General features: G+C 40.1%; 1 protein-coding gene across 2 annotated transcripts in view; it reads left to right on the top strand.

Moving 5' to 3' along the window:
• Tbc1d9 (TBC1 domain family, member 9 (with GRAM domain)) overlaps nt 1–12,561 on the top strand; it is a gene marked incomplete in the record, with an annotated part of 109,879 nt that overhangs the window by 42,551 nt on the left and 54,767 nt on the right. For both annotated transcript variants that reach the window (XM_005400866.2, XM_005400867.2), the window contains 1 exon segment: nt 7,513–7,623. In XM_005400866.2, coding sequence (XP_005400923.1) covers nt 7,513–7,623 — 111 coding nt within the window.

Raw genomic sequence — 12,561 nt, forward strand, 5'->3', positions numbered from 1 at the left:
AGACCTGTCAGCCCACCCCAGGCGCAGCCAATGCCCCACTGAGCGTGACTGCACACTCTAGTGCCATGACCTCGTGGGAAGCTGAAATGTCCCACTTGCAGAACATTTTCTGAATCTCCTAGAAAACAGCACTTTTGTGTTATAAGACACCCCTGGACTAATATAATACATAGGTGCAGACAAGAGTTATTTTGAAGGCCATAATTTGATTTAGTTATCTCGGGCAATCAGAGGTGGTTTAACACCAGAAATAGCTGGCTAGAACAGCTGTGGAAACAGTGCTTTGTGTGGGAGCTGCTGCAGAGCTTCAGTGTTTTGACAGCCATTTCAGAGCAATGAGTAATACATTTCTAAGAAAATCTTGATTGCTGCTTCTAGTTTTCTGTGTGAACACAGGATAGGTATAAGAGTATTTTTGCTTTCCTAGAGTCTTGATGTTGAATCAGTAGACATTAGCCAACACAACAATTTATTATTGAGGTTAAGTGAAATAAATCAGACCTGCTTGTGTAAACATCGTATTGTCTCCCTCATGTAAGAAACTGAAAGAATAAATAAAATCCGAAAGATACAATAGATATTGTGAAAGGGAAAGAAACTGCTCAAAAAGAAAGAACAACTGGGATAAGGCAAAGGACAAAAGAAACAAGGAAGAAAATATATATATATATACACACACACACACACACAAGATAGCTAAGATAATTGTACTACTAATTTCTATGGGTTTATTGAAAGGAACAGTTAATGCTTAATTTTTGGTCAATTTTGCATGCTTGTATCTGGTAATCTGAAAAACTACTTTGAAGATAACAATATGCAATATAACAACCATTGTTGGTTTCCTATCATCTTGTTTTGAAATTCTGTATCGTTTTTAATGTTTGTTTTTAAATTTTTATTCTCTTTAAAATGAAGACATTTCTAAAATACCTAATTTCTCTGTTCATCAAAGATGAGCTCAGTGTTTCCTGATCTCCAAGCAAAGTGTAAAGCCGTTGGGTCACAAAGAAGTAGGTGCTGCCACCAAGGAATTCCTAGTCTGGGAAGAAGAAATAGAGCAAGGCATGATGTGAGAGAAATTTCCTTTTTCAGTAATGGTGATTGAACAAGGGCCTTGGCACTGAGCTACATCCCCAGCCCTTTTTAAATTTTTTTTTTTAAATTTTGAGACGGTCTCAGTAAGTTTCCCGTGTGGGACTTGAACTTGTGCTCGTCCTGCCTCAGCCTTGCAAATAATTTTAAATGTGATAAAGCATTACAGAAGCAGAAGTAGGAGGGAGAGTAAAATGAGAAAGAGGTGGCACTAAACAGGTGTTTATGACTTGAGGGGGTGGGTAGCAAATGCAGACTAATGTTCCTAATGGAAAGGAAAGCCTGGTCACCTTCACAAAGGCATCCAAGTTGGTGTAGTCAGGGTTTACAAGGGAGCACATCTAATACAGGACACGTAATTTATAGGATTATTTTATAATATTCACCCAAAGAGTTAAATGCAAGATGTGTAATAGATCTGTCCACACACTAGAGACCCAATGAATCCAGCTGAGAACCTGGAACCCATAGCAGTATCCTGCATAAGTCCATCTGACCTAGAGCCTCTGGCAGTGTTCTGTACAAGTCCAGCTGGAGGCCTAGAGCCCATAACAAGGTCTCATGCAAGTCTGTATCAAGGATCTGCACTGGGAAAACCCGAAGATCAGTGGTTCAAGCTAGAAAGCTTGCACCAGCCTGATGAAGGATCTGTGCTAGCAGGCCGAGAGATCTGCCCTGGAGCCAGAAAACAACAGTCAAAGTAAGGATGAGAGCTCCCCTCAAAGAGAACTGCAGCCATCCTCAGTGACAGTGAGGACCCGAGCTCCTCCAATGATGAAAACAGCTGAGTTCGTATCAGGAAAACCAGCTGACAAACTTCTCCAGGAGAATCAACAGCTTACCATCTTCCCTTCCAGTTCTCTTTTTATGTTGTTGGCAACAATCCTCAGTTAGGGCTTCCACACCCAAAACCATGTTGATTCAGTTCATCTGGGTGTTACAAATTGACCCTTAGTTAATCCGCCGCACAAGGGCTTAGCATTCTGGGTTAACACAAAAAACAAATGTTTATTGATTTGGTTGGCCATCTGCACATCTCAGCTCACAATGTTACATTATTTGGATATCCAGTGCCTTAAATTTCACAAAATATTTTCTAATTTAAACACATCTAATATGAGGATCCCAATGTTGTACTGTCTGTAACTTTTTAAAAATATTTCAGCATGGACCCTGTAGTACCTGTTTGTTAGCTTTCATCTAAATCTGAGTTGAAGTCGGTGCTGCCAGTAGAAAATGCATTCTTAGATTTGGTGAGTGAGCTGGCATCTCAAATCAGAAGATCCCACTCCACGGGGTCTACATTAAGCAGCTGGGTTTTCTTTCTCTGTTTGACATCAGAGATTTTGTTAGTTAGAACAATGGATGTTAAAGATGGATTTTAATTAGGATCATTAGTGGTGATCAAGATAAATGGATTGAGGTGGACCATTTCAGAGACCTTCCTGTTCTGTGGTACAGAGTATAAATGTTTAGTGAGCCTCAAGGATGGGGAAACTGAGGCTCCTGGAAGCTGGGTCTTGGAGCTGGCAGAGGCAGAGTGAGAACTGCAGCATTCCAGACCCAGCACTGTCTGTCCACAGCTCTGCTGGGAATTTTGCCTGGCCTTGGAAGAGTCTCCGTCCATGACACTCTTATAAAACCACATGGGCTGATCCTTGACTCCAGCTCCCCAATCCCAAAACCTGAAATGTGTGTGCCTGAGAGCAAAGAAATGTGACATTTGTGTAGTTTTTGCATTTTTTTGATTCAAGAAGTAGTAGTATAAAGATTAAGTTATCATGAGTAATGCATCTGTATTTGTAGTTAAGGTGTCTGTCTTAGTTACTTCGTCATTGTGGGAAAAAATACTAGACAGCTACAAGTTAATGTAGGAATGGTTTATTTTAGCTCAGAGTTTGTAGAGGTTTTAGTCCATAGTTGGCCAGCTCCAAGGCAGGGCGGCATGGCAGATGGGCATGGTAGAGGAGAAATAGTCCATGGCATGGCAAGCAGGAAGCAGCAAGACTTTCTTCTTTCCCTTTCTATTCTATTTAGGCTACAAGCCAATTGGTTGGTGCCAGACACACCCAGGTTCAGTGTTTCCTCTTCAGTAAATGCATTATCCACACCCAGACTACACTAACGCAGTAAGTGGACTAATCCAGTATCACACACCCATGATCCTGTCTGTGGGGAACCGCTCAGACTGCTTGAAAGCTCAGGGATGTCTAAGGACACCTGAGGATGTGCCCTTGCTTGTCTAGTGCAGGTACACAGTGCGATACAGTTACATAACCATGATTTAGCACAGATAAACACACATAACACTGGTTACAGCACCATGTAAGAATGTAAATACGAAATAACAACCTGTGTAAGAATTATATAGTAAAGACACAAGTGGCTCTTGTTCTTGTGTTGTTGTGCTCTTGTGCTCTGCTCTGCTCCATGCTGCCTGATGTTGCTGATGTGTGTTAATCTTGGGACCTCACCCGTGAAAACCTCCCTTGTGCCCCCTGAGCGAGCTGACCCAGTCACTTCCCAAAAACCTTGCCTATGAACACATGAGGCTTTGGGGGACATCTAAACACAAGCTATAACAATATCTGACATATAATTGATTTCCAGTTAATGTAGGAGGAAACTCAGCTTTTTTATCTAACACTATTTTCTGCTTTTGTTATTAATACACTATTTTATCTATAAATAATGAGAAGTAATGAGGTATGTTCATAGAAAATCCAATTCACAGTAATGCAAACTAAAAAACGCTTGTGGATTTGCACGAAATGGAAATACACATCTTTGGAAAATTCTGCAGGTGTATTTCATACAAGTGAGAGCAAAGGAATTGATTTTCACTTTAGAAAAGGTTTGGGGCTTCTTTTGTTTGTTTTTTCTGGTGTGTTCAAGTCAGCTAATGGTCACTGTGGTTTGGTGGGAATCTAAATGGATGCTTTACCCTTGGACGGTGACCAAGGACAACCTTAGGACTTCCCTATGGTCTACCTCACTTAGGCTTCTTGATTAATAACGCTACTTCAGGAAGGCAAGTGCTATGGTGATCATTTTACAACAGAGGAAAGCAAAGCAGTGAGAAGTTAAATGGCCTGTCCACTCTACAGAACAGTCTGCAACAGAGCCAAATCTGAAATTGAGCTTTTCTTTTTTCTTTTTTTTTAATTTTAAAAATAAAATGAGGAAAACATTAACAGACAGACAACATTTTACAAAATAGCAAAAGAACAGTACAGACAATACAGAGTTACAGAGTGGTAGGAAATTAACAGTGCTTCTTGTATTACATATTGATATCTTCAAAGTGGTTTCTCATGAAAACAGAGACATGCAATATTGATCAATCAAGGACTCATTGACAGTTTCTTTCAGCAAAGAAATAGAAGACAGTAGGACAACTATGTTAACTATCCTGTATATACATATATACAAAATTTCTCCTCCTTTTCCTTCTTTTCCCCCATCCCAGTTGCCCTTTACCCTTGAGTGTTTTCCTATCATTTCACAGTGTCTATCATACCTCCTAGTTTAAGTTAACTGTTTCAGATTTTACACTAGTGAAACAATGTGGTGCTTGCACATGCAAGTCTGATTTATTTCACTTATGAGTATGGTCTCTAGTTGTGACCATTCACCTATAAAGTCCTCGAGTTTATCTTTCTTTATAGCTGAGTAATATTCCATTATATAAAAGAACCACAATTTTCTTATCCAATCCTCAGTGGATGGACATTTGGGTTGCTTCCACAATTTAACAGTTACAAATTGTGCTGCTATGAACATGGGTGCACACATATTGCTGTGATATGATGTTTTTAGATCTTCTGGGAAAATACCCAGAGGGGGAATAGCTGGGTTGAATGGGACCTCTAGATCTAGTTTTCTGAGGAATCTCCAAACTGATTTCCACAGTGGTTTTACCAGTCTGCATTCCTACCAGCAGTGGAGAAGCGTTCCTATTTCTCCACAGGCTTACCAGCATTTGTTATTGGTTGATTTCTTAATGCTAGCCATTCTTACTGGGGTAAGGTGGAATCTCACTGTTGTTTTAATTTGCATGAAATTGAGCTTTCCTGAACAAGAGTCGACTAGTCCTTAACCATTTCTATCACCTCAGGCTGCCAGAGCTAGGGGAAGTGAATTTCACTGAGACTGTGCCTATTTGATGGTTAGAACCAAAGCATTATTAGGGCATTATTGTGAAATAACACATCATGAGATACTTGTGGTGATGTTTTCAGCAGAACTTACAGGTCCAAGTCAGTAGAACTTGTAGAGTTAGGCCTGAGCTTGGGGCTTTCCCATGGTGGCAGAGCAAGGGAGTCAGGGGGCCTTTAGACTCTTTTCTCTCACCAACTCCAACCCCCTAAACTGCAGTCTAAGTTAATTAAGCTTAAGTAAAGGAATGTCTTGGCAGGTTCTAGTCAGATTTCCTAACCTGTCATTCCAAATAGCCTGTTGCCCCTAAGTCCTGTTTTCTCAGTCTTCAGACATAATTCTGTGATGGTACTATTGTCTCCATCTTGCACTTGGGTAAACTGGAGCTTTTGAAATAAAATTGGCATGCCCTAAAACAGTGCAACTGGTCTGAAGTCCTAACTGATCCTTCTGAGTCCAGGCTGGGTTCTGTGTAGCTTGGGACTACTTATGGACACTTAAATTATGGGAATTGCTCTAGTTGGCTTCCCATTACTATAACAGAATACTTGAGATGATTAACTTATGAGAGAAAAGGTTTAGTCACTTCACAGTTGTGGAGGGTCCAGTCCAAGACCCATCACTTTGGGTCCCTGGTGAGCATGATGAACAGCAGTGGTGGGGAGCCCATGGCGGTGCAGACTGCTTACCTCATAGCTGGACAGCAAAAAAGAGAGGATGAGACCAAGGCCCACGGTCTCCTGATGACCTTCCAGAAACCCCATCTTCCAGTAGGAATACTCCAGGGACCAAGCCTTTAATGGGTTTTGGTGGACACTTACCCTGTGGCAGGGTGTGTGTGTGTGTGTGTGTGTGCGTGCGCACGCGTCCATGTTACTTTAGAGTGGTGTAGAAAATGTTAGTGTCTAATGTGGGCTCAGGGTGCATAGAGGGGGCCTCCTTTTTGAAAGGGAGACATTGGATGAAAAGTGGCTGAAAGACACATTTGGGCTGATGACAGCTTCACACTTTGAAGCTGTCAGAATCCTTTTGCTGTCACCCCTGTGTTAGACAACTCCGCTTGGAATACTGAAAAGAATTCAAGCAAGAAATGGGGCTTTGACCATCCTGCCCCGGCTGGTTGTACGGCCCAGTCAGACCGTCTGGGCAGGCTTTTCTCTCCCAGGTACCTTCAACCTTTATTGGCCAGTTAATGTAGGAAGAAATGAAGCTGCCCCTACTCTTCATTTCCTTTTCCCAATCAGCTTGCCTCCTGAAAAGAGAAGGCACTGCCTCTTCTGAAGTGAGCCTGGGTATGATGAGCATTTGTATTTTTCACAGATAAATCACTGAACACATTTACTGAATCGTCAGGCTTTTCTGGACTTTGTCAGTGTGAGCAGGTTTTCTCTGACGGTGCAGTCACTTTTGATAAGTGCATCACTGAGGTTCGCAACCCATAGAAATCAACTTTGTGCTACCAAAAATGCATGTCCTCAGCCTTATTACTGCGTCATGTCAGGTTACAGAGCAAGTTCTGGTCATCTCTGTCTGTAACGACTGATGTCACAGGTGGCAAAGAACTACTGCTGAAATGGGAAAATTTCCTTCTCACATCCCTTGTTCATTCGTTCCTAAACACAGCCTTAGAACACTGCGTGACCTTCTCCTCTCCTAGATTACAGGTGCCCTGGGGACTCTATCTCATTCTGCTTTGTGCCCGTGGGGTTTGTCCTGCGCACAGTGGAAACTTCGTGTTCACTGAGCTCAACTGCACTACATTTTTCAATACAGAAGGGAAGTTGGGCGAATTCAATAATAGGTGGGCGAGGCTGGCACGCTGAATCGGAAGTCCATGCATGGTTCCTGCGGCCTTGTCCAGTTACTTAAATTAAGGATTTATTTCACGGCCAAAAGAGGAAAAATTCACATGAGATGGAAGATGGACAAAGCAAAGACCCCAGCAGATAAAGTCCTTGGCTCCTGTACTTCTTTTTACTATCAGCAGGCACTTATAATTACTGTGCACAGGGCACTGTGTTGGAACTTTGAAACCCGCAGACAGTTTTAAGCTTGTGCAGTTTCTTTTGGACATTGTTGAAATATGTAACCTAGAGGCAGTGCCATGATGTCTAAGTGGGAAGTTTTGTCAAGGCGCCTTGACATGGGAAATGGCGCTGGTGGTGGAAGATGGAGGGTGGGGAGTACTCACACTGTCTCTGGGAAGTTGGGGAGGTAGTGAGGAAATCCTTACCTGTTTCCCTCCTTTTCCACCTTTAGGCCTCTTGGTGGGTACCCTTGATGTGGTGTTGGACTCCAGTGCCCGGGTTGCTCCTTACCGAATCCTGTACCAGACTCCAGACTCTCTGGTGTACTGGACCATTGCCTGTGGTAAGTAACAGTATCCTGAGACACTCAAGATGCAGAGAAACTTTAGGATTAACAACTTTTTATCAGAAGGGAAGGAATAAGTACTTGCTGAATGCAACCATGTGCCATTTTAGAGCCGTGAACCTTAGCTGCTTTAACACATGAGCCCAACCTCTTAGTGGCTTAATATAGTAAAGGTTTCTTGCTCACTCTGAGGTCTCATTGGGATCACATAGCCTTCTCCATCTGTGGCGACACCCCATGGAAGGAACACACAGCCTCCAAGATCAATTTATAAGAGCGGCATAGGAAGATAGAACAGACTTGCGTTTAACTTCCTAGACTCAGAAGTGGCATGAATCACATTCCACCCGTACTCCATTGGCCGGACCTAGTCACATGGGCCCAACCTAACTGCAAGGGAATGTGGGAGGTAAAGAGCATGGGACCTCCCCGGATGTACTAAGTAATATCTCCTATGAGTGGCGGTCACTTATTTCTCCTTCTGATAATCTGTATGCTGTGCTGTGTTTAAAGTGGTAGCAGGGAGACCTGTATTGTTAGATCATTCACAAGAACTTCTAATCCAAAATAACTAAAGATTAAATTACTTGTTTGTGCATGGCTTTTAAAATAAACACAGAAAAAGCAAAGGCGCTAGATACTTTATTTTGCTCTATTTGATGTTTTTAATGTTAATACACTTTATAGAACAGTTTTAGATTTACAGAAATATTGAATAGATACTATAATTCAGAGAACTCCCATTTTCTCCCCACATCCATAATTTCCACTGTTATTAATATGTGAGCATGGTACCTTTGTTAAAATTAGTGAACCAATTATAAAATAAAGTCTGCGATTTATTCAAGTTTCCTTAGTTTTTCCTAAATGGTGTTTTTTCCAATTCCAGAATTTCACCAGTATACCATTATTATATTTAGTTATCTTATCCTCTTAGGTTCCTCTTGGCTATGGAAGACCAGCAATAACCTTGTAATAGAATCCTCCTCTATGAAAAATTTTGTCTGTTTTTCTTATGATGAGATTTAGGCTGCTAGGTTTTCTGAGGACAGTCACAAGAAAAAGTGTCATGTTCATCTCATCATGTCATGTGTACGTGTTATCAACAGGAACTTGTGACTACTGATGTCCTAGATCACCTGCTTTACGTAGAGTTTTTCTGGTTTCCCCACTTTGAAGTCACTCCTTTCTTCTCCTTTGCAAACTGTACTCGAGAATGAAGTCCTACATGCTCTATTTTTAAGGAATGGTGATTTTCCCCCTCTTTCAGACTATCTCTGTGTAGTTTTTTTTTTATTCTCCTGCTCTGTAGGTTTATTTTTTTACCCTCAATTATTAATTTATGCAATTATTTATGTCAGTATAGACTCTTGAATATGTACTTTATATTTTGGGTTATAACTCCATGCTATTTTAATTTTGTTGAAATTGTTCCAACTTTGGTCATTGGGAGTGCTTTCAGTTGACTTCATTCAGTTTTTAAAATTGAGCTTTACCTGGTAGGAAGTGCTGTGCTAGAATCTAAAGATATCAAGACAATTACATCTGGTCTCTGTTCTTCAGAAAGTCCCAAACTCACGAGGATACAGTAAATAGTCATTTATAACACAGTATGAACAATTACCGTACAGTTCCATTTGATTCTGAATTCCCAAAATACAGGATTCTAGGCCAGAGTTCTATGTTAATCGGGGAAAATACCTGGGTGTGATTTAAAGCTGCTAGAAAGCTCAGGTGACCTAGTAATGCTTCCAAAAGGATTTAAAAGTACCTAAAATTCCAACATGGTAGTTATATCCCTTTAGAAGTATTCTGCTTAAGATGCAAACTGCTCCACGGGAGACACTTGACTGTAGTGAATCATTTATACATTCCTGAGAATGAAAGAATGGCAAAACTACCCCCACTCTTTTTCTGGGCTTTGCCATTCTATGAAATAGGTCTTTGGAATATTAACATGGGGTTGAACATACAGTTATAAAGCCGAGTTGTTCCTAAATTATTTTCCAAGCCACAGCTAAGGACCACTAGGTTGTAATTGCCGATGGCATAATTTATATCCCAAAGAGATGTACTTTCATTTTCCCTATGAGTAATGCCTGTCACAGTTGCATTAACTCATTATAATCAACCCAGAATGGTTTTAGCTTTTGTATATATTGATTACCCATAGAGATAGCTTCAGATCTCCTTATGGAAGACCACGGAAGTGACAACCATTGTCAAGGTTTCATTTGCTCATTAATTTTTCTTGCTTAAAGATTTCTGATTAAAATCCACGTTACTGGCTTCCTTTTATGAGAAGATTTTAAGAGCAGCGGAAGCTGCTACCTTAAAGAGATTTCTTCAGTATGCTGACCTTTCTGTTTGTAACTTTAGTGTCCTTTTTCATAAACTACAAAGTTGGTATTTGGTAGGAAGATACATTGAAAGCTTTCAAATTCATTTAAGTTTCATGAATTGTCCATATAAGAGAAACTCCTGTGGAACACTGGGTGAGTAATTCATTGTCGTGTAGCAATCATAGGATTTGAAACCTTGTTCCATGTCACATGTCTTAAAATCATCAGCAAGCGTTAATTTAACTCAGCTAAAGGGAGTTTCTTCCATCAATGTCTGGACATATACAGCCTTCTGTAAATCAGCAGAATCTTAACTGTAAATCATAGGTGTATAATTTGCCTTAAACTTGAGTTCCAAGAAACCAAGTGAGAGGCATCTTTGGGACCCAGTGTAACTTACTGGCAGTGTGATAAAGAAATCCCTTGGCTCTTGGCAGCATGAACTGTATTGTGTGATGAACACCTTACTAACAGCACAGCCCTAGTAACCTAGATGTGGCCGCCCATTACTTTAGCTTTGCTTTTCTTTACCATTGCAGAATCTCATATGAACCTAGTTGGTCATTCACTTTAAGAGCTGGAGGATCCATCAGCCATCCCCTCATCCACTTTCTTATTTTAGGAGGATAGAAAGGCAAAGTGAATTTCACATTCCCAGTTACAGCTATTTACATGGAGCTCAAACCAACTTCTCAAGTCTCCAAGCTCTATCCCAGGATTTTTTAAGTGGCACCATGCTGGCTTTCATGATTAAACATTCTTTTCGTCAATAGCTCTGAGACCCAGAGTTTAATTAAAGATTTCTCATTGGTGTGCTCTTGCTGTTTCTCTACAATAGATAAAAAATGTGGGGTAATATTCGTTGCCTTCCACATGAGACAGACAATAATGTACAAGTTGTCAGGTATTTGTCTAGACCTTTCTTGTTCTGTGTGTCTCGAGGATTGTGTTTGTATCCTTGAGAAAACAGCGGCTTAAAAAAAAACAAAAAAATTTGCTTTTTTGAAAGTACTGCATGTTGATTGTAAAGATTAGAGTATAAACAAAAATAGTAAAAGAACAAAAAAAAGATTGCATACCACAGATATCATCTTCTAAATCTGAAACATATATATACACATTCCCTTTACATACTTCATATTTTCTTACATGTCAGTATATGTACTGTATATATCATATGTTAAATATATATGATGTATGAATATAGACTTGAAAGCAAATAAAAATGAAAATTGTATTTGATAGACTGAAAATAGTTTCCATACCAATAAAATACTTTATAATATCAATTGTGATAAATAGATATTAAATGTATGACAGTTTTTCTGATAGGCTATTAAAAATCTAAAGTTTTTTTTCCCTTCAATTTTGCTACACCTGACCAACCTTAATCAGAATCCTCCTTAGCAAACCTTGGACATTCCTCTATTACCTTAGGAATAAATTTATAGAAGTACATAAGCTGTGTCAGAATATGTTCAGCCAAGTTTCCCCCTAGGAATAGTCATTGACATCCCCACTGGCTGGGTCTGGTAAAATAAGGGTGTCAGCCACTGATTCTTACTGCCGGGGTCAGATGAGTTACCTGGGCCCTCTTTTCTCAAAGTGATTAGAAAGCGATGAGCATGTCGTTTTGACCTGTAAGCAGTCACAGGCAGAGTTAAATAAGAAGCTTGTAATCGTAGGAGTTGTTCTAGGCATGTCTTGCTATGGCGATATAAACACCACAAAAAAAAAGGTACATACAAATATATATACACACGCAAGATAGCTGAGATAGTTACACTACTCATTTCTTTTAGTTCATTGAAGGAAATGGTTTGTTCTTGTATTATTTGATCAATCTTGCATACGTATAACTTGTAATCTGAGCAGCTACTTTGAAGATAGCAATACCCAATATAATAACTGTTGTTAATTTCCTGTTATCTTGCTTTGAAATTCTGCATTGCTTTTTAGTGTTTCTTTTTTTTCCTCTTCAAAAAAACAGCACTGCAATCCAAACATGTGGGGGCCACAGAGAGAGTTTTCTGCTGAACGCCTGCAAGTCAGGCAGAAGTTGCGTAGCTGGCTTCTTTGTGTCCTGACGTCAGAAGTTAGAAATATTTTGTGAATCACATTTCAAGATGAGGTCTTTGTGTACTGCTGCTTATGGTGGTAATAGCAAAACGATTTAGGGCTTTTTGTGTTCTTGGTCTGCGCTGAGTATTTATATCTTATCTTTCTCAATCTCTAGCACAAGCCACTGTGGCAAGTATTGTCACCTGCGTATTACAGCTAAGGACTGTGAAGCACAAAGAGGTTAAGTCACTTAGGTCCCAAAGCTAAAATGTGGCTCTGTAGGGATTTGAAACCAGATGTTCCTTTTTTACCTCAGTGTCCGTGGTCTGTGGCCTTATGTAATACCCCCTACCTAATAACCCGACCTGTTATTAAAAACTCCAGATTATCTAACCTATCTCCATTCTAACTACCACCCTTGGAATATATGTAGGGAGGCGGTCAAATGTAGAATTAGGAACATGGGTTTTGGAGCAAAAAAAATCTGGATCAGATTTCATAGAAACATGAAAGCTGCAGTTTCCCCATCTAC

This window comes from Chinchilla lanigera, unplaced genomic scaffold, assembly GCF_000276665.1.
Source record: "Chinchilla lanigera isolate Chin_1 unplaced genomic scaffold, ChiLan1.0 scaffold00070, whole genome shotgun sequence".
Taxonomy (NCBI): Eukaryota; Metazoa; Chordata; class Mammalia; order Rodentia; family Chinchillidae; genus Chinchilla; species Chinchilla lanigera.